Genomic DNA, 23922 nt, shown 5'->3' on the forward strand with positions numbered 1-23922 from the left:
TATTCGGAATGGTTTACTGGTACGACGTAAACCAATAGATTGGATTGCCTTCAGTGACACGTGATTCATCATGATGAACGTTCAAAATTGTCAGGTTATGCACCGCGTTAGTATCTATTCGACTTTCGACCGTAACTTGCAGCATAGCCTCCGTTATCTGCTGCCTCCCAACTGGAATCCAGCATCGATATCTGGGTCTATATCGTCCGAACACCTATACTCTAGAAATACACCAGTTGGAAGTTCAACGTATAAAGTAACTCGCGGCGCTTGCTTTTTTTACGTGCGACTTGCAACTTGATAGACAGGATGGCGTGATAAGCATATTATGTAATCACACGACTGACAATAAATCTGAACCCTTCTTGTTCCCTCCCTACCCCTTTCCTTCCCACCCTCCTCCGTAGATTCCTTCCCCTTTTCCTTATTCCTAGATTTTTCATCATGTCAGCTAATGGACACGCCGTTCGCTCTGCTCTGGCCCCTGGTCACTTTTTGTTCACCTCTGAGTCTGTTGGTGAAGGTCATCCTGGTGTGTTGCTAGAGAAAAAAAATCCACATCCATCATAACTTACCGCATCCACAGATAAAATCTGTGATCAGGTCTCTGATGCCATTGTGAGCACATCGCACTTTCCAGTTACATATTGCAGCAAGTGCTAAAATTTCCTCGATAGCTCGACGCTTGTCTCGCTGAAGACCCATGGTCCAAAGTCGGCTGTGAAACCGCCTCCAAGACGGGTATGATCATGGTCTTTGGCGAGATTACCACCAAGGCCCATCTGGACTACCAAAAAATCATCCGCAACACAATCAAGGAAATCGGATACGATTCGTCGGAGAAGGGCTTCGATTATAAGACTTGCAACATCCTCGTCGCTATCGAGCAGCAGTCCCCCGATATCGCCCAGGGGCTTGACCACGGTGACCTCGAGAGCCACGGTGCGGGTGATCAGGGTATCATGTTTGGCTATGCGACCGATGAGACGGAGGAACTTATGCCTCTCACTATCGTTCTCGCACACAAGCTGAACCAGGCCATGGCTGCTGCTCGCCGGTCAGGCCTGCTCCCTTGGCTCCGCCCCGATACCAAGACTCAGGTGACCATCGAGTACAAGAAGGATGGCGGCGCGACCATCCCTCTTCGTGTGGATACCATCGTCGTTTCTGCGCAGCACGCCGAGGAGATAGCACTTGCCGATCTCCAAAAGGATCTCCTCGAAAAGGTTATCAAGAAAGTTATTCCTGCGTTCCTTCTTGACGAACGGACTATCTACCACGTTCGTGTCTTCCCTGCATATTTGTAATTCTCGTGGTTTTTACTTATCAGGACTCGTGATGATTGTAGATTAACCCCACCGGCCGATTCGTCATTGGTGGGCCCCAGGGCGACGCTGGATTGACGGGTCGGAAGATTATCGTCGACAGCTACGGAGGTTGGGGAGCCCATGGAGGCGGGGCTTTCTCTGGAAAGGACTTTTCCAAGGTTGATCGTTCGGCCGCTTATACCGCTCGTTGGATTGGTGCGTGAAATCGTTATTTTTATCGCCGCCCTTTTGCTCATATACGATTATAGCCAAGTCGTTGGTTGCTGGCGGCATCGCCCGTCGTATCCTTGTCCAACTCTCCTACGCCATCGGTGTAGCTGAGCCTCTGTCGATCTACGTCGACACCTACGGCACAGGAAAGATCTCGGAAGAGGAGATTGTTGAACTCATCCGTAAGAACTGGGACCTCCGGCCTGGTATTATGGGTACGTAGCATATCGTCTGTCAATTGTCCCATGGCTCACAGTTTATCACAGTCCGTGAACTGAGCCTGCAGAAACCTCAGTACCGCAAGACGGCTTGCTATGGTCACTTTGGTATGGCATCAATTTTTATTCCAAGATTTGCATGCTCATGCATACTCGCAGGTAACCCCGACTTTAGCTGGGAAAAGCCCAAGAAGCTCATCCTCTGAGCTCCAAGCCGCTCCTATCCTGTCTTTCGTTTAATACCCATTACAATTACGTTATCACGCACGGGAAGTTCATCCTTCCGTTCATTGTTTATCATCATATCGCATTGTTATATCACTATCACTGCTCTGGACTGTAGAAATTTCTGTAGGGACGTAGTTGTGCTAACAAAAAAACGTAGATAATAGTTAGTAAAGCAGAAAATAAATCGCGCTCAACCGCGTTGTTTTTCTGTACTTCTGGGGAACCAAAGGCATAGACATCTAGAGGGGCCCGGGAACCACACATCCGAAAGCTAAAGCAGGTGAGGGCAGCAGCAAAGGATATCTTTAGTAACAAGAATGTGTCCCCACGCTGAGAACAAGGCAACAATGTAACGGACATCACACGTCTCCATGGGTTAAGTTCAACTTTCATTTATATGCTAAAAGTTGGATATCCTGATCCCAGGTCCCTGTGTCGCACTAAGCATCACTTTGGTGATTGGAGCCGCTGAAAGGACCCAAGTTCAAAGGCGGGCTACAAGAGAAGAAGAAGAAGGGGACGTACAATGACTGCCAACGCTCGCTTTTCCACCTTCCTTGACACTCAAGTTGCCCGTAGCGCGCTTGACCGAAATCATCACATGTTCGAAATTTTTAACGACGTCTTCTGCTGTCCAGTCGGTCTGTATGATGAATGGTGAGAGTCGGAACGCGCGAGGCTTGTAAACGAGCAGACCTTGGCTATGGGGAGCCTGATGACGCCCTGCTTGTCTGCCTTCCACTCTGTTGTGCCGACGAGTTTGTGTATGTACGCGGCAACGTCGTCGGTGACGGTTCCCCTCCTCTCACTAGGCATCAACCCCTTGGGACCGAGGACCCTGCCCAGCCGGGGGGTGATGGCTTTTATAAGCGAAGTGGTGCACAGAAAGGTTGTTGCACGAATCCTATTTGAGACGATCTGTGGGGGGCATATTAAGGTGGAGGTGAGAACGCAAGGGAGGGGGGGGGGGATACGCACACCCTCGATAAGCTCTATCCCCCCGACGATATGCGCCCCAGCGCGCCTAGCGTCGTCGGCCTGCCTCCCCTCTGCAAACACGCATACGATGTCCTCTGCTGCGTTCGTGGCCTCCTTTGGGAGCTTGTACCTACCCCTGGGGACAGCTACGCCTGTTCCTAGCTTTGTTTTGACCAAGAGGGATACTGTGGATGGGCGGGGAGAGGGTACGCTTATGGCCTACAGGAATTGGTTACCAAATAAAATAGTATAGTGTGTATACATACCTTCAACACTCCTACGGCATCCTGCAAAGTGAGGCGGGTGCTGATATCTTTGGCAGCGGCAGCGGCAGCTTTACGCTTGAGTTTGGCGGCCATGGCGCGTTTGGAGGGAGTGCGGATTTGGGAGACGAGACCTTTTCGGGCACGATAAGATACGGCGGCATTTGGGGTGGTATGGAAGGAACGTGAGAAGAGGGCGGAGGGGAGGGATTGGCGCAGGCATGGTAGCATGGCGAAAGGCAAAAACCAAAACAGGCGGTGCTTAGTCAGCAACGGTGCTTGGCTATTGACCATGGCATTAGCAGAGGCGTCTGAGGCGCGCAAGGAGCGTCTGTTGGCATTGAAGAGACGCAAGGATGGGTATGTACTTTACTGGGTACCATTTATCTATCTAATACTTTGCAGTGACATTATAAAGAACCGCAACTTTGACCCCGAATCTCGAACGCTGAAAAAGCGAACGCAATCGCAGGACGTGGATATGGAGGATACGGTGGAGAAGAACGTCGAGGGTGTCGCTGAGAAGATCATTGCCGAGGACGAGCAGAGAAGGGCCCAGGAACTCGTGAGTTTGTGTTCTGCGTGAAATGCACCTTTTATATTGATGGTAGGACGTGTTCAACATTGCGCCGAAAAGACCCAACTGGGATCTGAAGCGAGAGACAGACAAGAAGCTGGCAAAGTTGGAGAGAAAGACGCAGGAGGCGATACATACTTTGATACGGCGGCGGTTGGCAGCTGAAAAGGGAGGAGGTCAGGAGGATATTGTTGGTGCTATGAGGGCACAGGAAAAGGTGCAGCAGGCTGATGATTTGTCAGATGAGGAGGAGGAGGAGAAGTAGTCATTGTACTTTTGGAAATAAAACACCGGACCGGTACTCCGACCTTATCCACGATGGCACCAACACCGTCTCCCGCCTGGGTGTATCCCACCCTCTCCCTACGCATTCCCGACCTCGCACACCCCGGCGTCCATACATTCCTCCAGCTCCTCGACCCGCACACCGCCCTAACTCTCGCCGTCGAAGCCACCCTGACGCATCTCTACGACTCCTCTGCGAATGCGCCGGTTGTCGGGAGCGTCGTCTTGGTGCTACGGAGCATGGACGGCGTGGCGCACACGACGGGGAGCGAGACCCATAAAGAGATCCATCTGAGTGTGGATTACATCGTGAAAAAGGGAGGGCCAGCGGAGGCGGTGCGGCACGAGATTATGGGTGTGTTGACGCACGAGATGGTGCATTGTTTTCAGTACAACGCGCGGGGGACGTGTCCTGGCGGGTTGGTCGAGGGTATCGCAGGTGAGTTGCATCAGATGATTCATTAATTATACTAAACAATGTAGATTTCGTGCGTCTTCACGCTGACCTCGCCCCTCCACATTGGTCCCCCGATTCTGTCCCAGACAAATGGGACGCTGGGTATGAGCATACAGCATATTTCCTCGATTGGCTAGAGAATAGGTATGTTGTCGTCGTGCTTTGGGAATCGAGTGTGACTTTTATAAATAGATATGGACAAGGGACGGTGCAGGAACTCAATGGACTGATGAAGGACCGTGAGTGGGACGAACAGATATTCAAGGAGCTGACTGGACGGAAGCTGGGCAAGTTGTGGAAGATCTATGTTGGTAACCGGGACTCGGCCGTTTGAAATACCATTGCAATAAAACTAGCCGACCGCCAGCGTAGAGCGGCCACGGCCTGGCACCGGCGGAACCTCTTTCTGGGACGTGAACCATGTTATTCTCAAACCTAACGACGGAACCGCATGTACAAATACATTGCGCATGGTGCTGAGACGACCGCAATTACACCAACGCCTCCCCAACCGTAAAATGGACATGGTCACCCTCGCCCAGAGTCAGTCTTACAGGCAAACGAGGGTCGATCCTGACTGGAGCGCTGCTTCCGACGTAAAAGTCGCCTCTGCTAAAATTGCGAGTGATGGCTGCAGCCTCCTCTTCCGTAAGGTTGCGAGGGCGCTTTGATGGACGGAACGTGGAGGAAGATGCACCAGTGAAAGCGCCGTTGTAGTCGTAGTACTGGGTGTGGTTGAGGTTGGGCGTCGGAGCATAGATGGGCGGCGGAGCATTAAAGGCAGGCGTGGTCGCCGCTGGAATGGGGGGGAGGGGGTGAGCGGGGAGCAACGGGGACAAGACAGGGGTAAACATACGGGGAGGGTGGCTGTGGTCCTGTGCATCAGGATCAGGATATGCACACGATGCTCCAAGACCGCGCTTCAAACAAGACTGCCTCCAATCAGCACAACCGTATGCTGGATATTTCGCACGTACCTGGCAAGGCAATACTTCGCTGCATCTAGTCTTCCCAGTGTGGCACGCAACACATGCTCGTCGTACAGAAGGTGCCTTGGCTACGGAACAGTGTTAGTTGAGATGCTGCGTCGGCAACAGATAACACACACGTTTTCTAGGAGTGTCAGAGGGAGTGCCAGAAGATTGCTGGGACTGGACTTGCTGGATGTTCTGCTGCTGCTGGATATCCAGGGAAGCGTCGATTTCGTCGGTCGGGATGGCTGACATATCGGGTCGTGCGGACGGTCGACGGGGGGGTCGCGGACGGGCGGAGGGGAAAGAGATAAACCTCCCCATCAAACACGGACTCGGCTTATGTCAGCATATCACGGCACTATATAACCCGGAGCCGGTCCCTACTCTTACTCTCTCATCCACCTATTATCATGGACGACTTTGCCTTCACTTTCGACCATGCTCACCTCGTCCCGATACCTCCGCCTCTTCCCCCCTCTGCCGACCTATTCAGCCCCGCCGAGACCACTGACCTCCTCGGATTCCTCGACACCTTTACTGCCTGGGACGCTTCTGCCCAGCTTGACACCTCCTTTCTCGACAGCATGATGCCATTCGCTCCCCAACCACAACAACCTATCCCACAAATCCCCAAGCAACCACCACAAGCACCACCACAAGCACCACAACCACAATCACAATCACAACCACAACCACAACCACCACCACCATCACAACCACCACCAGCTCGCACCAAATCACTCCTTAGCACTCCACAGAAACGTCTAAACCATATCATGTCGGAGCAGAAGCGTCGCAATGCCATCCGTGACGGGTACGCCCAGCTCATCACCCTTCTAGCCGCAGGTGGCTCTGAGCCAACGATACCCATGCCGTCCCGTGGTAGACCCAAGGGGAGTGGTGCAAATGGAGGCGCAAAGGGCAAGGGCAAGAGTGGTGTCCTGCTCCGTGCTGTCGATTACGTGCGGTGGCTTGAACAAGGACGGGATGCTTTGAAGGATGAGGTTGCAAGAGTCGAGGCTGCTGCCGGTATCCAGAGATGATACCTAATCTGTATTTTACATGTGAATTCCCCACACATATACAAGGACCCACAACTAGCATGTGATTTTTAGTCAACCTACTGCTACATAGATACTCGCGGAACACGTAACTGTATAAACGGCCTCTTTTCTGAACTCGACACGAATGTACCCCTTTCATGCGCTGAAATGGGTCTCGGACATCCTTCAATGTGGTTTTCAACCGGATCACCAGCACTACACCCCTTTCGTAACTCTTATCCATCTCTCTATCTTTCTAAAACCCCAAGATACAACATCTGCGCTGGAGCAAACATCTCCGGATTGATCGCAAAAACTCAAAGTAACCCGCTTTTATTCAGCCTCGTTGGCGTCCTAGATTAACTTATGTTCATGGGACCGCTTCGTTCATGTGCTACGGAAAGCTTGAAGCACAGTTCCGATCAACCATATCGCTTCGCATGCTCAACTCGACAAGAACGTGCAGCTCTCCCAAGGTCGGCTATCCAGTCAGCAGAGCAGGATAAGACGTGGGATCTGATATGTCGAGCGACTATGGAAAGTACAAGGTTACCATAGCTTGCTAGCACCAACTAGATATCCCGCTTGCTCGCCTCTCCTCGCCAGCAATCCGAGTATAGTAGACACCAGGGTTTTGCATGTGGGCCACCTAACCAAGACGCGTCCAAGCAAAACGTTTCCCGGATGCAAGTCTCATGCATTAGGCGTTTGAGAAAAGAATAAAATCCCTTGCGTTCATGGGGTGAAAGTCGCGGAATTTTTGACCGTCACGATTTCCCTCCGAGTCTTCGGAGGTACAAATGACTCTAGCGAAGGATCAGCCCGAGCGAGTGGCCAGTTTTGTCCCCTAGATGTTGTAGGTTCAACAAACGTCCTAGCGTTATCTGCCAGCGCGAGAGAGCATTTCCCATCAAGACGCAACTGCTGCGCGACAGAGGTGCAAACCTTCTTGGGTCCAATTGTAAACCCATTTCTTGGGGGAAATAATGACGAGGAGAAAGTGGAGAGGTTACTCAGATACGAGTAACAGGACTAGTTCCAGCTGGACCCCTTTCGTTTTGGGGGAAGAGAGTTTGTTCTCGTCACAAAAACAAGGGTTACAGTTAGTGGGCTGCTTGAAAGGTAATGGAGAAGGACGATGAGGCCAAGTCAGAGCTCCGGCATCCGGCATACAATGTGGGGGGTTGCGAGCCGGAAATGAAATTATCCCGAAATTACCCCGCTTCTCTGTCATGGTTGACGGTCAGCGTTAATGTCCTCCCCGGACTGTCTATGAACCGGGAGACGTATATCGGATCCACCTTGGCCCTAGACTGATTACGCCTCCAACCGGTGGAGATACCATGTATTTCACCTCCAACCAGTCAGCTCGAATGCTCTGTTGTCGCACCTTACCCCGCTGCCTACCCGTAGCAGGTCGCGTCTCACGCGCCATGTCCTCCATCGCCTCGCTATCCCTCGACTCTCCCTCCCTCGACCAGGAATCTGCCCTCTTTGACCAGCGAGTCTCCGAAATGGAAGCCTTCTTCGCCCAGCCCCGGTTTGCCAATATCAAGAGGCCGTATACCGCTGCTTCGGTAGCGTCCAAGCAGGGGTCTTTGCCGGTAGTACCCATTCCATCGTCACTCTTGGCAGACAAGCTCTATGCCGTCCTGTCTCGGGCTGCGGATGCCAGGAAACCCGTACATACCATGGGCGCTATCGACCCTGTTCAGATGACCCAAATGGCTCGGTATCAGGAGATTGTCTATGTCTCTGGTTGGGCGGCGTCGAGTGTCTTGACGACGGGGAATAATGAAGTGGGGCCTGACCTTGGGTGCGTTTGTTCTCTGTTTACTGTGCTGCGATCCTCATCATACATAGCGACTATCCATATACCACGGTACCGAACCAGGTGCATCGTATTTTCCGTGCACAACAGTTACATGATAAAAAGCATTATGACGAGCGCATGTCCGCGACGCCCGAAGCGAGGGCAAAGATGGAATACATCGATTACCTCCGTCCCATAGTCGCTGATGCTGATACGGGGTCCGTCTCTTTCCTTCGAACCTGCAGTGTCCGTTTCCTAATCATTCCATCACTCAGACATGGCGGCTTATCGGCGGTCATGAAACTCACTAAGCTCTTTGCGGAATCGGGTGCAGCGGGTATTCACCTAGAGGACCAATTGCATGGCGGGAAAAAGTGTGGCCATCTCGGAGGAAAAGTCCTCGTACCGACATCGATTCATGTCTCGCGCCTCATTTCAGCCCGGTTTCAGTTGGATCTTATGAAATCCACCATGCTCCTCATCGCTCGTACGGATTCTGAATCAGGAAAACTCTTGTCCTCAGATATCGATGTCGCGGACCATGAGTATCTTTTGGGTACCACTACTGAGGACAGCAAGTCTTTGGCGCAGGTTCTCGCTCAGGCTGAGGCGTCTGGCGCATCTGGCCCTGAGATTGACAATCTTGAACAGCAGTGGACTCGGGACCATGTCATGTGTACTTTCAACCAAGGTGGATCTTGCAGGCTTGTAAGAGATAGCACGACTGACTGGTTTGTGTTCAGCCGTCGAGAAGGCCATCAACGAATCAGTCATCGAGGACAAGACATCCGCCTATCAGTCGTATCTAATCGCAGTGGAAGGAAAGTCGACCAATGAGGCACGCGATATTGCCAAAGATATTCTAGGCAAGGCCGTCTTCTGGGACTCTGAACGTGCGTCTACTTGATGATTCTGTGTTTCATCTCTGATCTTTTTTCCTACAGTGCCAAGAACAAGGGAAGGGTATTACCATTTCACGGGAGGTGTCGAGGTATGGTAGTAACATGATGCTAAGCACCTGTGCTAAAAACCGATTTATACGACAGGCAGCTATAAAGCGATCGATGACTTTTGCTTCGTATGCGGACCTGATCTGGCTGGAGACCAAGACACCCGATCTCGAACAGGCACGATACTTCGCTCGGAAAATCCGTGAAAAGTATCCTGGAAAGTGAGTCTGAGCTTTCGAACGTGAAATAACACGTATGCTGACTTGCTCCAGATGGTTCGTCTACAACTTGAGCCCGAGTTTCAACTGGTCGGCTCATGGTTTCTCAGGTTCGTAACGTTATCCTCCCTCCTGCTTATCATTTTTGAACGAATTGAACTTAGATGCTGATCTCAAAAACTTTGTTTGGGAACTCGCAAAGGAAGGGTGATGTTCATTTTTATTAGTTGTAGTAGCAACCGCTCATGTCCGCTTTTGTAGATTTGTGCTTCAGTTGATCTCTTTGGCTGGACTTCACAGTGGCGCTGTAATAACAGGTATAATGTTTCCATCGATTGCGCGGCTCGTTCTAAAATCCACTGCAGCTGAGCTCGCTGCCCGTTACAAGGAAGATGGCATGTTGGCATACGTGGAACTTATTCAGCGCAAAGAAAAGGAAATTGGCTGTGACGTCCTGACACACCAGAAGTGGTGAGAATGTTTTATACTACCTTATTTTAAATACTCACACTTTATCAGGAGCGGCGCCAATTACATAGACCGTATTCTCCAGACTGTCTCATCCGGATCTTCCAGTACCTCATCGACAGGAAAAGATTCAACCGAGCACTCTTTTTAATCGAGTAATGTCTTTCTCGTCCCCGAAACTGACATGTGTATGACTATGAGTGATTTGTTGTGTCTTGTATCAATATTGAGTAGAATTCAATGAATACATCGCGCTCCCGCTTGCGGACAGTTTTCGACTCACCGTCCGTCACATGATATTTTACCGGCCTGCCCTAAAGTTGATCGATAAGACAGGCTTGGTAGCCGAATTTGAAAAACATCATCCCTCTTAACAGCTCTCACAGTCGCATCACAGGCTTGTACAACTGTTGGCGACATTCTTCCCTCAGAGGTTGTTCTGTACTCATATTCTCATCTGACAATTGTAAAATTTAGACGCCATGGTGTATGTGGTCCATTTCGCTTGCTTTATTAGTGCTCATTAAATTTTCTTCATGGCAGTAACTTCACCGTAGGCTAGTGTTCTCGTCCCGTTCTCGTTTATTCCCCCCCATGACCTTCATTTTTTTCTCTCAGACCAAATCCGGACTCTCATGGACCGGCCAACAAATATCCGTAACATGAGTGTCATCGCTCATGGTGAGTCCTCTCAGTAGCGACTCCCTCAGAGCCAGGCTGACACTCCATGTCTCGGTAGTCGATCACGGAAAGTCCACTCTTACGGACTCTCTGGTATCAAAGGCGGGTATCATTGCGTCGGCCAAGGCTGGAGAAACGCGGTTTACGGATACGCGAGAGGACGAAAAAGAACGTGGTATCACTATCAAATCCACAGCCATCTCCATGTACTTTGAGGTGGACAAGGAGGAATTGCCTTCCATCAAGCAAAAGACTGAGGGTGCGTTGATTTGCCAGATAATCGTGGAGCATTGATTTCGAGCGTGTGCGCAGGCAACGAATTCTTGATCAACTTGATTGATTCTCCGGGACACGTCGATTTCTCATCCGAGGTCACAGCTGCCCTTCGTGTCACCGACGGTGCTCTCGTCGTCGTTGATTGCGTTGAAGGTGTCTGTGTCCAAACTGAGACAGTTCTCCGGCAGGCCCTGACGGAGCGAATCAAACCCGTCGTTGTTATCAACAAGGTTGATCGTGCCCTTCTCGAGCTGCAAGTCAACAAGGAATCCCTCTTCCAGTCTTTCTCGCGTACCGTTGAGAGTGTGAACGTTATCATTTCTACGTTCCACGACGAAGCGCTTGGTGACGTCCAGGTCTACCCCGACAAGGGTACCGTCGCTTTCGGCTCTGGACTCCATGGATGGTGTTTCACTCTCCGACAATTCGCTGCCCGGTATGCCAAGAAGTTCGGTGTGGACAAGGAAAAGATGATGGCCAAGCTGTGGGGTGATAACTTCTTCAACCCTGCTACACGCAAATGGTCCACCAAGTCCGTTGATGCCGACGGAAAACCCCTCGAGCGTGCTTTCAACATGTTTGTGCTCGACCCCATCTTCAAGATCTTCGATTCCGTGATGAACTTCAAGAAGGACGCTATTGGACCCATGTTGGAGAAGCTCGACATCAAGCTTGGTCAGGAAGAGCGTGATCTTGAGGGTAAAGCTCTCCTCAAGGTTGTCATGCGAAAATTCCTTCCTGCCGGTGACTCTCTCTTGGAGATGATAGTCATTAACCTTCCTTCGCCCGCAACTGCGCAGCGCTACCGTGTGGAGACCCTCTACGAAGGTCCTATGGATGACGAGTCCGCTATTGGTATCCGCGACTGTGACCCCAAGGGACCCCTCGTCCTCTACGTCTCCAAGATGGTACCCACCTCTGATAAAGGCCGATTCTACGCCTTTGGTCGTGTCTTCTCCGGAACTGTTCGTTCAGGACCCAAAATACGTATCCAGGGACCCAACTACCTCCCCGGAAAGAAGGATGACTTGTTCATAAAGTCTATCCAGCGAACAATTTTGATGATGGGTCGTTACATCGAGCCTATTGAGGATTGCCCGGCAGGAAACATTGTCGGTCTCGTTGGCATTGACCAGTTCTTGTTGAAGAGTGGTACTCTGACGACGTCAGAAACTGCCCACAACATGAAGATTATGAGGTTCTCCGTCTCTCCTGTCGTTCAGGTTGCCGTCGAGGTCAAGAACGCTGCGGACCTTCCCAAGCTCGTCGAAGGTCTCAAGCGTCTCTCCAAATCTGATCCATGTGTCCAGGCTTGGATTTCTGAGACTGGAGAGCACATCGTTGCGGGTGCTGGTGAACTGCACTTGGAAATCTGTCTCAAGGTATGTGTCCTTATCCTGAAGAATGATGCGGTTCCTCATTTGGTACATAGGATCTCCAAGAAGACCACGCTGGTGTTCCCCTAAAGATCTCCGACCCCGTCGTGCCTTACCGTGAAACCGTGAAGGCCGAGTCGTCCATTGTGGCCTTGTCCAAGTCGCAGAACAAACACAATCGTCTATATGTCAAGGCTATGCCCATCGATGAGGAGCTTACGAAAGCCATCGAGGAGGGTAAAGTCAGCGCTCGTGACGATTTCAAGGCGCGGGCTCGTATCCTCGCTGATGAGTATGGCTGGGATGTCACCGATGCCAGGAAGATTTGGTGTTTCGGTCCTGATACCACCGGACCCAACGTGATGGTCGATGTCACCAAGGGTGTGCAGTACCTCAATGAAATCAAGGATTCTTGTGTTGCCGCGTTCCAATGGGCGACCAAGGAGGGTGTCTGTGCTGAAGAGAACATGCGTGGTGTTCGTTTCAACATTCTCGATGTGACGGTGAGTTGATAGGCATTGCAACCGTTGGGAACGATGATACCCATAATCTTCTTTTTCAGCTGCATGCGGATGCTATTCATCGTGGTGGAGGGCAGATCATCCCTACGTGTCGTCGTGTCTGTTACGCTGCCTGCTTGCTCGCAACCCCTGGTCTCCAAGAGCCTATCTACCTTGGTATGCTGTCTTCATTTCGCACATATTGCACTTCTGACACTTGTGGTTTCAGTGGAGATCCAGTGTCCCGAGAACGCCATTGGTGGTGTCTACAGTTGCTTGAACAAGAGGCGTGGTCAGGTCTTCAGCGAAGAGCAGAGGCCAGGAACACCTATGTTCACCGTCAAGGCTTACCTGCCTGTCTCCGAGTCCTTCGGTTTCAACGGTGAGCTCCGCTCGCATACGGCTGGACAGGCCTTCCCCCAGAATGTATTTGATCATTGGGAACTCATGAACGGATGTGAGTGTTTTGGGTTGGTCATGCTTTGTGCAGTTGCTAAACATACATGCATTAGCTCCTCTCGACAAGGGCTCCAACATCGAGAAAATTGTTCACAACATCCGAACACGCAAGGGTCTCAAGGTTTGTTCTCTGAGCCTATGGCTTCTTTCATTTGTTAATTATTGTTTGCAGATGGAGATTCCTCCTCTTGACACGTACTACGACAAGCTGTAAACACCCTCTTGTACCTTTCGTCTTTTTCCCATTTGTACATGGCAGAGTATGGAGCTGCCAGTAGTTGAATTTCTTTGTACTGTGACATGAACCAAACAATTGCACTGACATTCGTTCTGTCAATGACTTGACGAGAGCAGGGCATTCATTGAGAGATTTCCACTTCTACTTTTACTTTATCCAAGTTTTTTTTTAGGTGTGTGAATGTCTTTATTTGACTAATAGTTGTAGAGTTTTAGAGTTTAGAGTTCAGATAATGATTGTAGTATGCACTGCCGACTGCACCGACTGTCGCACCTAGCGGTATGACTCTTAACAGTTGCAGGTGTCGGTACCGAAGATGTCAATAAGTTTAAACTGCTCCGTTTAGCCAACCACTCTCTGCTCAGTATGAATTCCCAAGTCCCAGATCTCTCAAAGATCCCTGACATACGAACATACCTGTCTGGAACTCCTTTCGATGCAGTATACATTGAAACACTGTCGGGTGGGCATGCCAACTTTACCTTTAGATTGTATTTAGCCCGTGCATATGAGGGACAGTCAACAGTAGTTTTCAAGCATGGAAAATCCTATGTCGGCTCGGGAGAGAGGAAGTTACCCATTGGTTTGGAGCGCCAGGTGAGTGTCAATTCCAATGTTAGAATTAAATCTCAACGCGTACGCAGATGTTCGAAGTGAAAGCGCTAGAATAGATTACCAGCTGGCTTCCCGAAGGCTCGCCTGTGACTGTCCCACACGTCCACCTCTTTGACGATAAGGCGAACGTGATCATTATGGAGGATTGTGGCCTGGGGTCCGTGACGCTAAAGAAACTGTTTACCGACAGGAAATGTCCTATCGCCACCATGGCGAAGGAGATCGGGGAGGCATTAGGACATTTCATCAAACTCGTTCATACGAACGGGAGCGCGGACAATCGGATCCTGGATCTGTTCAGAACAAATGTTCAGGCCAAACAGGTGTCGGCGTATGTCACGTACGGACGGCTGGTGTCGACGCTCAATGGGCAAGACCAGTTGCCTGCCTTGTCTGATCCTCCTCTTGATGTCGAGGCAGAGAATCTGGATGTCGTAAGGGATATAGCTTCAAGGATGGAGAGTGAAATAATGTCTGCTGAGAGTTCGGTGAGTCTAAACGCGCTTCACGAGGTCTTATACTTATTGTTGTTCAGTTCGTCATGGGGGACTTTTGGCCTGGAAACGTCCTCGTGAGCCTGGATGAGAACTCCAGAGTAAAAACCATTTCAGTCATCGACTGGGAGCTCGCAAAAACAGGGCTTCCTGGACATGACTTGGGCCAGTTCTGTGCAGAACTGTATTTATTGCGATCCTTCGACCCGATATCTGGAGAATTTGCGCTTGCTACCTCCGACATGACTAGCTCGTTTCTGAAAGCCTACTCTCGGTTTAAGGATATACCGTTGGCTCAATATGTCATTACACATATGGGGGCCCATCTTGTAGCTTGGACTCCCAGGATTCCCTGGGGTAGTAATCAAAGGACGAGACAGGTTGTGAAGGAAGGGGTGAAATATGTAGTTGAGCCCTGGGTCGAATCTGATGATAAAAAGCTGGGCGAATGGTTCTCACACACCTCAATTTCGGTTCTTGCAACCAATAGATGATGATAGTTTATTAGTAGTAGTAGACGAACGCAGTAAGTTGAGAAGGATATCCTCCGGGGATCGAAATTCATGATTCGGCATAGCGGGCCTTCGTACTCCGCCACCACCATGACGGAAGAAACGCCCACCGAAATCTTTCTCCCGCCGTCATTTCCATACCCAATCAAGATATCCTCCATTGACGCGCCGATGTCGAGCACCGTTCAGCGGGGAATCCGTCTGCTGAGCTATTCCTTCCAGTCCACCCCTCAAGGTGGGCGCCCAGAGACTCGTTTTGGCACCTGGGACTGTGCTATCGATGGGGACATTAAATCGTGGAATGTCAAGGCTGGAGATGTCATTACTGCAATGAGGGCCAAAGATAAGCCTGTTGTGGTCATACAGGAACCGTGCAAACACGGGATGCAGCTGGGTGGCCTTTGTGTTTTATGCGGGAAGGACATGACCAAGTAAGTCCCATGCTCCATCAATAGTAGGCACAGGCAAAGCTGAGATCCCATGCTAGTTCTGATTATATCGGATTCTCGGACACTTCGCGCGCTTCTATTCAAATGACACATTCTGCTAATGGCCCTACCGTTTCCCTTGAAGAGGCTCAGCGCATCGAACGTGAGACGGCAGAGCGCCTGATCAAATCGCGCAAGCTGTCTCTTATCGTGGATCTCGATCAAACAATCGTGCATGCAACAGTGGACCCCACCGTTGGGGAGTGGATAGCAGAAGGTGAGGCTTGGGAGGAGAAACATAAGCAGAAGAATGGAAATGACGTGCAGATGGGCGAGGAGAGCTCTGATACGGACGAAGAGGAGTGTAATCCCAACTGGGAGGCTCTCAAGGATGTCAAGAAGTTTAAACTGGGGCCGGAATCGTTTGGGATGCCCTATGAAGCCAAGGGCAAGGGCAAGTCCATTGAACAGGACGGATGCATGTACTACATCAAGCCTCGGTTCGTTTCTCTGTCGCATCTTTTCGTTAACTCACTTTCGCACCTAGACCTGGATGGCAAGCCTTCCTACTAGAGGTGGCGGCCAAATACGAGATGCACGTTTACACTATGGGCACGCGTGCTTACGCTGAACAAGTGTGTGCAGCTATTGACCCGGACGGGAAGCTCTTCGGTGGACGGCTGCTCAGTCGAGACGAAAGCGGGAGTGCGTCCCAAACCGATCTTTCTCGATTTTCTTATTTACAAGGAGGCAGGCTTAACACAGAAAAGCCTACAACGACTGTTCCCCTGCGATACGTCCATGGTAGTGATCATTGATGACCGAGGAGATGTATGGGAATGGAGTCCCAACCTTATCAAAGTCGTCCCATGTGTGTTCTTGTCCATTTTCCCCGCATATATCACTCTTCTGATGGTCTTCTCAAGACGACTTTTTCGTGGGTATTGGTGACATCAACTCCGCGTTCCTTCCCAAAGTAACCACCTCTAACCTCATGCCCTCGTCCACGCAAGCTTTGATAACACAGAACTCGATCGCACTCGAAGCCCAGGTAGAGGAGAGGCCACTGGCAAGGATGCAAGAGCAGCTTACGGATAGTGACGACTCAGCAAAAGACAAGGAGGTCAGTCCAAAACCTGATCACGAACACACCAGTCACCGCAAAAAAGCCTTGTTGAAAAGTCAAGACAACGAGTTGGAGCGTGTTGCAAAGGTGAGATTTCTGCACAAAAGAGATTCTTAAATGACATCTGAGGGCGCATAGCTCCTTGATGAAGTCCACCAACGGTTTTTCGATGCTTATGACGCTTCGTCATCAAATAAACGAAAACGTGGGGAGGATGAACGTGATGTAACGGTATGGAAAGTGAAGCGTATATCGACTTGCACTAATTCTTTTCCTTGCAGAAAATCATACCCAGCATACGGTGTAAAGTTCTCCAAGGGGTACATATCGTGTTTTCTAGTCTCTTCCCAATGGACACGAATCCCGAATCTTCTGAAGTGTGGAAAATGGCGCGCACATTTGGCGCAAAGTGCTCTGCTGAGCTTGTCGAAGGGGTCACCCATGTCGTCGCTGCCAAGGTCACCTTTCATACTCCCTCGTCATGCTCATAGTATTGAATAATCCCGTAGCCTGGCACGGACAAAGTAAACCATGGTTCAAAACGGCCGGGAGTCAGAGTCGTTTGGGCCCAATGGCTCACTGATTGTATAATGCTTTGGCAGCGCGTAGACGAGACTCCCTACCTGATGGATCCTGGGGTGGACAGGGAGAGCGTCCTTACGCATGGTGTTGTCGTGCGAGATAAAGACAAGCATCATCATGATGTGGGTGTTGAGCTGGAGATGGGTGAGATCAATTGGAATGATATCAATGACGAGGTTGACGCTGCAATGAATGAGAGTGATGATGATGAGGATGAAGATGTCCAGGGGGAGGGATATAGGGTATGGGATCCAGATGACGAGAGGTATGTGTGCCTTACTATCGTGCCGCTTTCGCAGAGGGATGACAAGGAGTCATAGTGCACCTAATACGCCAAGGAAGCGAACGAGGTCGAGAAGTGTGACACCGTCGAAATCGGTTGACGGTGGAAGTCCAGAGTCGAAAAAGCGGAAGCTCGAAAGTTCGACGCTGAAAGAGACTGTAAGCGCTACGGACTTGGCAGAGGAAGAAGAAGAAGACGAAGACGAGGATGGCGACGAGGAGGAAGAGATAGAAGTGGATGAAGATTTCCTCGCCAAAGAACTGGAAGAGGATTGGGGATAGCAAGACATTCTCTATTTTCTTATGGCTTTCATATTTGTCGGGCGCATCACTTATTTCCTTCTGTCTTTGCTCCTGTATCTATTAGCTTGGGTATGGTTTTCTTGGTGCCAAGAACTGGTCTGTATAATCTACGTTTTCTTTATGATCTCTTTATTACAAGTAATTCCGTTCAAGTACATGGCTGTATAGTATTTTCAGACTAAATCGAAAAACCGAACGCGAACATACCACAAGGCATAATGGTGACCAGTATATGACTCAAAAGACATGTTAGTTCATCCACAGTCAAGGACCTATTCTCAGAATGTTACCGGTCACCGGTCATCATCTATGTCGGAAGTCGGGCCTGATCAAGAAATCCGTGTTCAAGCTCCCTCCCGATTTCCGTATCGTGCTTGCCGCTGGATGTTCGAAACACATTGACTGCCCTAGAACACAGTCCAGCGATTGGCTGGATTCTAGCCGTCATCGAAAGTAGCTTCCAATAGGCGTACTCTGTGTGGGCTTGAGTTAAGGAAGTCGTTTCGTACGTGTTAAAGCATGTTGTTGTATTCTCATACTTACGCACAGCGGGAGGTCGAGCCAGGAGGTACGCACAAATGGTCTACATAAGACGTAGCCTTCGTGGTATGTCAGTTCCATTCATTGCGGGTGAACCATGGCGGTATAAACCAAGCCAAGAAGAATGGTGGATTTAGTATGAGTCAACAAGGAAGATAATTGTGGAGGCGCCGGACGAAGGAGAGTAGATGCCATCTGCTCTGGCGGGTCCCGGTCAAGAAATTACCAATCGCGTTCAAGGCTGTTCATGTACAAGGAATTTGGAGCACCAGATGAATTCTTCGACTCATGGTTCAGATGGTTCAGAATGTTCTTGAAAGACGTGATAGCATTGCATTTCAGCACCGAAAAGGATAATGCTACTCAAGAAGTAAGCCTGTATGAGACACCCGTGTCACGTACAAACTGATTGATGTTCCATAGAATGGTCAAATGAGCTGGTGGGGACCTCAGAACCATATCGTGCAATGGACAGAATCGCGAGGCCACTTTAGATGAGGACAACGAGGACGAAGCGATTCCCGAGGCAGGGTGGATATATTGTCGAAACTTGTCCGAGACATTCTCTCTTCCGGTTTAATGCTGAACGGTGGCCCCAGACTGGGAATTGTTGAGTAATTGTTGGAGCATCGTCTAGCGGATTATCTACCGATGACTTGCTGGATCGTTAGCGTCGAGACGGAGGCGAATTTGCTCATTGACCGACTAGTAGACATAGCTTCACTGTGCGTTTACCGGCTTCCTTGAATGCAACTTTACTTATGCCTGTCGAAGAGAGTCGAAGTTTCAGCATGTAGCTTTGCGGAGAGAGAAAAAAAATACCAGATCCGGTTCGGAGATTACGACACTTGGATTCGACTGATTCGAATTCTCTGCAGCCGGCGCAGTTTTCTCTCTGCTGCTCCCTGGCACGGCCTTCTCTTTTGACTTACTGCGGCGTTCCTCCTACGCTACCCATGTATACTGCCATAGAGTACGCTAGTGAGTGTTGAACACTGGCGGCTTTGGCAAGCGGCAGTTGCCTGAGCAATTCTTCAACAATCGTCCGCGGAAATTTCACGTCATGTCATCACCCGTTCTCGTAAGGCAAGGCAATAGGCGAACTGATTCATTTAAATACGGCTGGTAATCTGCGTTGCACTAATTGACCATGTCCCAGCCATTGGTGGTCACCTCGCGGTCGACCTTGATGCACGCCTCCCTTGCCTATCTCTCAGACGAGATACGGACCCTTGACTCAGTTATCACATCCCACTTGTCGCATTCCTCCCTTCTTGCGATGCCTATCGAAATTCTGCTTCTAATACGTTCTCATCTCCTTCTCGCGGTCACCACCGAATTAATAAACCGCTCAACTTGTGCACTGAAACGCTACGAATCCACGTTGCGTGCTCTTCTTTGTGCAGATTGCATTGCGTATAATCAAGACGTGTATGGGAAGGATATATGGGAGTGGGAGCAGTTCTCGGGAGCGTGTTCGTGCACTGTCACCACGAACAGTACACCAACTCCTCGTATTCGCCATCTTCCCACCGCTACCATCAACCCCAAACGTTTTGTTGATCGCGTCCATTGGCTCGAATACTATCTTTCTCGAAAATCGCTTCGTCTCCTCCGCGGCCGCTCAGTATCGCTGAATAAATCGCACGATGTGATCTGGGGGGCCGTATCCGTGGTGTTGGGGAATTTTGGATGCAAGGTTGTCATGGGAAGCCCATGTTATCGACGTTTCTTTCCGCTATTGCGCGACAAACACATTGTCGTCGTTCCGGAGATGGAATGCGAATCGTGGTCGTTGACCCAAGTTACTCTGAATCGGGTGGACAGAGACCTCGGCCTGTCCCTGCACCATCCCAACGCTCTTGAAGATCCCGTTGATGGTTTCGCCCCCCTTCCCAGTGTTTCACGACCATTTTACCACTTCCATCAGAAACAGTCCGTCATCCACCGATCTTCAGTCCTTCGTCCCACCATGGAAAACATCAGTGATGCACTCAACGCACTGTTTGCTATTCCCATTGCTTTCATGACATTTATTCTCGCAATTCTCTGCTTTTATTCACGACCAGGTGCATTCAGAATTATGTGATGGCTGGTACAATTCCCTAGTATGCTTGCTCTCAGGTTACATCCACGATTCTATTTTTTCTCGCTCTTCACGAATATTTTTGCATACATCCTTACTCCATCACCCTCAATACCAATATTTCACCGGATCATCTTCATCTTCTCCTTCATCCCGAATCTTGTATTATATTTGTATTCCTTCCGCCGTTCACCCATCGACTCCATTATTACTTACAACTAGAGCCTTCTCTGTCACGCCCGCTTCGGCCACTTCTTGGGATCGGAAACCCCGAGGATTGAAGCACCACTTCCAATAGCCTCGAAGGCTCAGCAAAGGTTTCAGATTTCCAGTGTCGATGTAATGCTATTGATCTTCAGAAGGATACTTGTTTAGTGGCTCAAGCCGCCAATACTTCTGTACTGAGGCATATTAGCCCACGCCAGGCTGGCAGAATCCTTGGAAGCCTGTCACCTGTGCAGGTTGTTCCGGCATTGTCGTCTTCATGCAATCAGGACACGTTGTAATCACACAGATTGGAACATGAATGTTTCTTCAGTTGGGGGGAAATTTTTTTCCAACTACGCATATAGATTTCAGGTAGGCTCGTTCTACGTTTGGAGGGCATGCCATTTCCCAGACCTGCCAGTGACTGCAAAGAATCATCTACGGGGGAAACAGAAGAACCAGAGAAAAATGGGTACCTAAGCATGCTAACTCGAGATTATCAAAAACCGGGATCAGAGTACAAAGCAATGATACATCAGTGATCACTGCCTTGAGGCTCCCAACGGATGCCGAATCATTTGACTTGCCAACTTCGTGGAAGGATGAGAAAGGGTACCATGAATATCCAAGGTCCCATGTCATTATAGCCAATACATAAGGCGCCAACAACAATAATTGAACTTCAAAAGCTGTTGGCGCAGAACGGGGTACAGTGCGGCCAGGCACGAATTCACTTCGCTATTTCGAACTAAATGAGGGTATCAAAAATTAGGATCACATTTTATCGTCCAGCGCCTAACCACCATCGAGACGATAGCACGAACGAGAAAGTATGGGGCTACATATCGGTGAGTATAACACTGTATAACACAAGTAACAGGATGAGGACAAATAATATCAATATCACACTGCAAGTGCACTGCAACGGAGTAGGGGTTGTTGGACAGATGACATATGAGAGATGCAAAACGTTAACGATAATTAGACAGAACAATACGATAACGGAGGCGGTGTCGCAAGCCACCAAATGAGGTCCCGACGAAAAGTCGCGTTTTTAATTGGATAAAAATGCAGAGTGAGTGTCTGAAGGGACACGCAAGGTCAGTCCCTAAAACTGACTGCAGCAAACGAGAGGCGGCCTACAATGTTAATGTACATATTGTTGCTGGAAGCTGAGTAGGAGGAAGGCATCCTCCGCTTTAATACCGCTAGTGAATTTCATGGTAGCACGTTCGAGTTCGACGCAATTGATCAGAGCATCAAGGGGCACAGCAAGAGGCTGTCGAGGGGGTGATGGCATGGTACGAGGAGGAGGTGATGGTGACGGCGAAGGAGTGACGGCTTCTTGAATCTCTTCGTCGCTGCCGATGTCGTCAGAGTGGGCGACAGTAGGATGAGGCCCCTCCTCATAGTCCATCGCGTCATCAGATGATGACGAAGGAGAACCGTAGCGGGACACTGAAGCGGAGTGCAGCTGCGAAGAGTAAGGGAACCCGTAGTCATCGTCGTCATCGCCGCTTCCGCTCTTTTTTGCACGTCTCCGGGATGTCTGACGGAGGTTTCGGAACCAGTTGGTTACTTTACCGAGGTCCCTGGGAAAACAATTTGTCAGTGCTTGGGGATCAGATGGGAGTGGCTCACATTCCGATTTCATGAGCAAGGACCGAGCGTTCTTCAATTGTTGGGGTGGGGTTCTTGTCAAACAAACCTTTGAGGGCCTCCAATTGGTGCGGTTCAGGACGTGCCCTCCGAAGACGGGAGCTCATGCTGTAAGGGGTCGCACTCCGCCTTGAAGAGGAGCGCCTAGGAGGAGAATCATCTTGTGTCGATGATTGTGCACTGGGGGAGCGTCGACCTCGAGAAAGGGCCAATGAAGGATGGTGGTTGGCTGGGGGAAGCGCCAATGAAGGATGCCTGTTGGCGGGAGGAAATGCAGAATAGGACCGGATCTCTGCAGAATACTCGGTATGTGAAACGGACATAGGCACCTCGAGGTCATCCTCTTTTCGCTTTTTTGCAAGACTGCGTTGGTTTTGGAACCAGTTGGTTACGCTCTGATAGCGCCTAAAATGGAAATCAGCTAAATCATCACGATCGTTCAAAAATGAAGCCACTCACATGCCAGTGCGCTCGGCCAGGACCTGTCTCTGTTCGGTGGTAGGATGGGGGTTGACACTGTACACTCTTTTAAGTTCATCAGCCTGGTCGGTGGTTGGGCGCAGTCGTAGACGCCTAGGCATACTATCGCTCTCTGAATTGAAGTGAGGAGGTTCTGCGATGTTGGGGGTCAGATGTGTGAAAAAGTCCGAAAGGAAAGCCGAATGCACCAAGGAGATAATCGTCGTCCTGGTAGTCACCCAATTCTGAGGGACGGGGAGTGGTCGATGCAGATGACGAATTGGAGGTGTGCTGGGGATTTATATGAGGGCTGTCGTAGGTAATGCTGCGCTGGGCAACGGTTCGTTTCTTTGTGCTGGCCCGTTTGTTCTGAAACCAAGAGTTGACGGTCTTTGTCTCCCTGAGAAGGAGTAAAAATGCTATGGGTGTCCATGGAAGAAAGAAAAGAAAAGAAAGACACACATTCCCAGCTGCTCTGCCAAAGAAGTGCGCACTTCGAGGGCAGGATGCTCGTCCCTTTCGTACAAGTCGTTCAGTGCAGCAAGCTGATGAGGCGAATGGCGGTTGCGAGGTTTCTTTGGGCGGTCAGTGGTAGAGGGAGGCATCGAAGAGGGGACAGGAGAAGGAAAGCAGACAAAGAGCAAGGTTTAAGAAAGAGCCGTTTTATGACAAACCATATTGAGTTATGATATCCACTACATCCAATAATCATTATTACACTCCCGTGCGAACTTTTTTTTTTTTTGGCCTCCTTCCATCCATCCGTCGCCGACTAGCACTTCCCTTCGTCTTGAGCGTCCTCAGAGGATATGGTGTACTAGTCGTATATTTCTTTATCTAGCGTTCGCTGGCAGCTGGATCAGACGATAATCCCACTTTGTTCGCTTGCCCTCAATTACACCCACGAGGCTTTGCCATATCGAGCGAACAGAAATATTGTCATTTCTGCTGACCGAAGCTAGTCTATCGTCTCCACTCATTTCAGACCGCTTTTGATGTACACCTCTGCGGCGCTCGTTCGGCCTTGCACTCACCATTTTTCCGGTCGACAACTGCGTTGGCATTTACGGCTAGTCGTATCCATCATGT

The 23922-nt window shown here is 50.0% G+C and overlaps 12 protein-coding genes across 12 annotated transcripts; 9 read left to right on the top strand and 3 right to left on the bottom strand.

Annotated features, from left to right (window-relative positions):
- Positions 1-89: 89 nt before the first annotated feature.
- Positions 90-2209, top strand: BT62DRAFT_960167 (methionine adenosyltransferase). Its single transcript, XM_043188538.1, has 7 exons — positions 90-532; positions 587-618; positions 678-1280; positions 1349-1523; positions 1577-1753; positions 1805-1864; positions 1916-2209. Exons 1-7 carry the CDS (start codon positions 445-447, stop codon positions 1960-1962), a joined length of 1182 nt encoding a protein of 393 aa, XP_043045647.1. The 5' UTR covers positions 90-444; the 3' UTR covers positions 1963-2209.
- Positions 2055-3505, bottom strand: BT62DRAFT_990459 (ribosomal protein L1). The gene is made up of 5 exons (XM_043190228.1): positions 3229-3505; positions 2963-3181; positions 2681-2902; positions 2510-2627; positions 2055-2452 (listed from the first exon to the last, which is right to left on the bottom strand). The coding sequence occupies exons 1-5, from the start codon at positions 3454-3456 to the stop codon at positions 2385-2387; spliced, it is 855 nt and encodes a 284-aa protein (XP_043045648.1). The 5' UTR covers positions 3457-3505; the 3' UTR covers positions 2055-2384.
- Positions 3506-3675: 170 nt separating this feature from the next.
- Positions 3676-4523, top strand: BT62DRAFT_926367 (uncharacterized protein). Its single transcript, XM_043185019.1, has 2 exons — positions 3676-3790; positions 3837-4523. Exons 1-2 carry the CDS (start codon positions 3707-3709, stop codon positions 4065-4067), a joined length of 315 nt encoding a protein of 104 aa, XP_043045649.1. The 5' UTR covers positions 3676-3706; the 3' UTR covers positions 4068-4523.
- On the top strand, positions 3939-4957 carry BT62DRAFT_285258 (plant basic secretory protein). Its single transcript, XM_043180364.1, has 3 exons — positions 3939-4526; positions 4571-4688; positions 4737-4957. The coding sequence occupies exons 1-3, from the start codon at positions 4121-4123 to the stop codon at positions 4876-4878; spliced, it is 666 nt and encodes a 221-aa protein (XP_043045650.1). The 5' UTR covers positions 3939-4120; the 3' UTR covers positions 4879-4957.
- BT62DRAFT_926368 (uncharacterized protein) lies at positions 4782-5827 on the bottom strand. The gene is made up of 4 exons (XM_043185020.1): positions 5653-5827; positions 5522-5601; positions 5401-5476; positions 4782-5340 (listed from the first exon to the last, which is right to left on the bottom strand). The coding sequence occupies exons 1-4, from the start codon at positions 5768-5770 to the stop codon at positions 5036-5038; spliced, it is 579 nt and encodes a 192-aa protein (XP_043045651.1). The 5' UTR covers positions 5771-5827; the 3' UTR covers positions 4782-5035.
- BT62DRAFT_285108 (uncharacterized protein) lies at positions 5664-6645 on the top strand. Its single transcript, XM_043180363.1, has one exon. It carries the CDS (start codon positions 5929-5931, stop codon positions 6559-6561), a length of 633 nt encoding a protein of 210 aa, XP_043045652.1. The 5' UTR covers positions 5664-5928; the 3' UTR covers positions 6562-6645.
- Positions 6646-7778: 1133 nt separating this feature from the next.
- On the top strand, positions 7779-10298 carry BT62DRAFT_926370 (isocitrate lyase and phosphorylmutase). Its single transcript, XM_043185021.1, has 11 exons — positions 7779-8377; positions 8425-8592; positions 8650-9065; positions 9118-9267; positions 9319-9365; positions 9421-9545; positions 9597-9652; positions 9707-9749; positions 9804-9859; positions 9908-10013; positions 10062-10298. The coding sequence occupies exons 1-11, from the start codon at positions 7995-7997 to the stop codon at positions 10159-10161; spliced, it is 1650 nt and encodes a 549-aa protein (XP_043045653.1). The 5' UTR covers positions 7779-7994; the 3' UTR covers positions 10162-10298.
- Positions 10299-10379: 81 nt separating this feature from the next.
- BT62DRAFT_285436 (P-loop containing nucleoside triphosphate hydrolase protein) lies at positions 10380-13904 on the top strand. The gene is made up of 10 exons (XM_043180365.1): positions 10380-10497; positions 10554-10567; positions 10629-10691; positions 10750-10950; positions 11004-12349; positions 12400-12846; positions 12906-13020; positions 13073-13300; positions 13356-13423; positions 13475-13904. Exons 1-10 carry the CDS (start codon positions 10493-10495, stop codon positions 13514-13516), a joined length of 2529 nt encoding a protein of 842 aa, XP_043045654.1. The 5' UTR covers positions 10380-10492; the 3' UTR covers positions 13517-13904.
- Positions 13905-14505: 601 nt separating this feature from the next.
- BT62DRAFT_926375 (uncharacterized protein) lies at positions 14506-15176 on the top strand. Its single transcript, XM_043185022.1, has 2 exons — positions 14506-14643; positions 14691-15176. Exons 1-2 carry the CDS (start codon positions 14626-14628, stop codon positions 15141-15143), a joined length of 471 nt encoding a protein of 156 aa, XP_043045655.1. The 5' UTR covers positions 14506-14625; the 3' UTR covers positions 15144-15176.
- Positions 15177-15228: 52 nt separating this feature from the next.
- BT62DRAFT_926376 (uncharacterized protein) lies at positions 15229-18082 on the top strand. The gene is made up of 9 exons (XM_043185023.1): positions 15229-15592; positions 15649-16089; positions 16137-16294; positions 16344-16460; positions 16516-16802; positions 16854-16946; positions 16997-17173; positions 17225-17562; positions 17618-18082. Exons 1-9 carry the CDS (start codon positions 15252-15254, stop codon positions 17859-17861), a joined length of 2196 nt encoding a protein of 731 aa, XP_043045656.1. The 5' UTR covers positions 15229-15251; the 3' UTR covers positions 17862-18082.
- A 1168-nt stretch (positions 18083-19250) lies between these two features.
- BT62DRAFT_285478 (uncharacterized protein) lies at positions 19251-20770 on the top strand. The gene has a single exon (XM_043180366.1). The coding sequence runs from the start codon at positions 19573-19575 to the stop codon at positions 20509-20511; it is 939 nt and encodes a 312-aa protein (XP_043045657.1). The 5' UTR covers positions 19251-19572; the 3' UTR covers positions 20512-20770.
- A 592-nt stretch (positions 20771-21362) lies between these two features.
- BT62DRAFT_926379 (uncharacterized protein) lies at positions 21363-23527 on the bottom strand. The gene is made up of 6 exons (XM_043185024.1): positions 23296-23527; positions 23043-23233; positions 22834-22987; positions 22357-22779; positions 21859-22307; positions 21363-21798 (listed from the first exon to the last, which is right to left on the bottom strand). Exons 1-5 carry the CDS (start codon positions 23436-23438, stop codon positions 21863-21865), a joined length of 1356 nt encoding a protein of 451 aa, XP_043045658.1. The 5' UTR covers positions 23439-23527; the 3' UTR covers positions 21363-21798; positions 21859-21862.
- Between the last annotated feature and the right edge of the window lie 395 nt (positions 23528-23922).

Source organism: Guyanagaster necrorhizus (genome assembly GCF_019112545.1).
Source record: "Guyanagaster necrorhizus MCA 3950 unplaced genomic scaffold BT62scaffold_2, whole genome shotgun sequence".
Taxonomy (NCBI): domain Eukaryota; kingdom Fungi; phylum Basidiomycota; class Agaricomycetes; order Agaricales; family Physalacriaceae; genus Guyanagaster; species Guyanagaster necrorhizus.

What these genes read in the sequence shown, in the direction of transcription:
- BT62DRAFT_926368 (XM_043185020.1), bottom strand. Translation starts at nt 5,770, where the DNA reads ATGTCAGCCATCCCGACCGACGAAATCGACGCTTCCCTGGATATCCAG. An exon ending in GCGAAGTATTGCCTTGCCAG is followed by an intron (nt 5,477 to 5,521) that starts GTACGTGCGAAA and finishes GATTGGAGGCAG; the next exon opens with TCTTGTTTGAAGCGCGGTCT. An exon ending in GGACCACAGCCACCCTCCCC is followed by an intron (nt 5,341 to 5,400) that starts GTATGTTTACCC and finishes CCCCCATTCCAG; the next exon opens with CGGCGACCACGCCTGCCTTT.
- BT62DRAFT_285436 (XM_043180365.1), top strand. An exon ending in CATGAGTGTCATCGCTCATG is followed by an intron (nt 10,692 to 10,749) that starts GTGAGTCCTCTC and finishes ATGTCTCGGTAG; the next exon opens with TCGATCACGGAAAGTCCACT. An exon ending in CATCAAGCAAAAGACTGAGG is followed by an intron (nt 10,951 to 11,003) that starts GTGCGTTGATTT and finishes GCGTGTGCGCAG; the next exon opens with GCAACGAATTCTTGATCAAC.
- BT62DRAFT_990459 (XM_043190228.1), bottom strand. Translation starts at nt 3,456, where the DNA reads ATGCTACCATGCCTGCGCCAATCCCTCCCCTCCGCCCTCTTCTCACGT. An exon ending in GGATAGAGCTTATCGAGGGT is followed by an intron (nt 2,903 to 2,962) that starts GTGCGTATCCCC and finishes TGCCCCCCACAG; the next exon opens with ATCGTCTCAAATAGGATTCG. An exon ending in TCAGGCTCCCCATAGCCAAG is followed by an intron (nt 2,628 to 2,680) that starts GTCTGCTCGTTT and finishes TTCATCATACAG; the next exon opens with ACCGACTGGACAGCAGAAGA.
- BT62DRAFT_285478 (XM_043180366.1), top strand. Translation starts at nt 19,573, where the DNA reads ATGTCCCAGCCATTGGTGGTCACCTCGCGGTCGACCTTGATGCACGCC.
- BT62DRAFT_285108 (XM_043180363.1), top strand. Translation starts at nt 5,929, where the DNA reads ATGGACGACTTTGCCTTCACTTTCGACCATGCTCACCTCGTCCCGATA.
- BT62DRAFT_926367 (XM_043185019.1), top strand. Translation starts at nt 3,707, where the DNA reads ATGGAGGATACGGTGGAGAAGAACGTCGAGGGTGTCGCTGAGAAGATC. An exon ending in AGAGAAGGGCCCAGGAACTC is followed by an intron (nt 3,791 to 3,836) that starts GTGAGTTTGTGT and finishes TATTGATGGTAG; the next exon opens with GACGTGTTCAACATTGCGCC.
- BT62DRAFT_926379 (XM_043185024.1), bottom strand. Translation starts at nt 23,438, where the DNA reads ATGCCTCCCTCTACCACTGACCGCCCAAAGAAACCTCGCAACCGCCAT. An exon ending in TTGGCAGAGCAGCTGGGAAT is followed by an intron (nt 23,234 to 23,295) that starts GTGTGTCTTTCT and finishes ACTCCTTCTCAG; the next exon opens with GGAGACAAAGACCGTCAACT. An exon ending in GGACGACGATTATCTCCTTG is followed by an intron (nt 22,988 to 23,042) that starts GTGCATTCGGCT and finishes CCAACATCGCAG; the next exon opens with AACCTCCTCACTTCAATTCA.
- BT62DRAFT_285258 (XM_043180364.1), top strand. Translation starts at nt 4,121, where the DNA reads ATGGCACCAACACCGTCTCCCGCCTGGGTGTATCCCACCCTCTCCCTA. An exon ending in GTTGGTCGAGGGTATCGCAG is followed by an intron (nt 4,527 to 4,570) that starts GTGAGTTGCATC and finishes TAAACAATGTAG; the next exon opens with ATTTCGTGCGTCTTCACGCT. An exon ending in CTCGATTGGCTAGAGAATAG is followed by an intron (nt 4,689 to 4,736) that starts GTATGTTGTCGT and finishes TTTTATAAATAG; the next exon opens with ATATGGACAAGGGACGGTGC.
- BT62DRAFT_960167 (XM_043188538.1), top strand. Translation starts at nt 445, where the DNA reads ATGTCAGCTAATGGACACGCCGTTCGCTCTGCTCTGGCCCCTGGTCAC. An exon ending in ATCAGGTCTCTGATGCCATT is followed by an intron (nt 619 to 677) that starts GTGAGCACATCG and finishes TTTCCTCGATAG; the next exon opens with CTCGACGCTTGTCTCGCTGA. An exon ending in GGCTTGCTATGGTCACTTTG is followed by an intron (nt 1,865 to 1,915) that starts GTATGGCATCAA and finishes GCATACTCGCAG; the next exon opens with GTAACCCCGACTTTAGCTGG.
- BT62DRAFT_926376 (XM_043185023.1), top strand. Translation starts at nt 15,252, where the DNA reads ATGACGGAAGAAACGCCCACCGAAATCTTTCTCCCGCCGTCATTTCCA. An exon ending in CAGTCGAGACGAAAGCGGGA is followed by an intron (nt 16,295 to 16,343) that starts GTGCGTCCCAAA and finishes ACAAGGAGGCAG; the next exon opens with GCTTAACACAGAAAAGCCTA. An exon ending in CCCATGTCGTCGCTGCCAAG is followed by an intron (nt 17,174 to 17,224) that starts GTCACCTTTCAT and finishes ATAATCCCGTAG; the next exon opens with CCTGGCACGGACAAAGTAAA.
- BT62DRAFT_926370 (XM_043185021.1), top strand. Translation starts at nt 7,995, where the DNA reads ATGTCCTCCATCGCCTCGCTATCCCTCGACTCTCCCTCCCTCGACCAG. An exon ending in GTCGCTGATGCTGATACGGG is followed by an intron (nt 8,593 to 8,649) that starts GTCCGTCTCTTT and finishes TCCATCACTCAG; the next exon opens with ACATGGCGGCTTATCGGCGG. An exon ending in TGGGAACTCGCAAAGGAAGG is followed by an intron (nt 9,750 to 9,803) that starts GTGATGTTCATT and finishes CCGCTTTTGTAG; the next exon opens with ATTTGTGCTTCAGTTGATCT.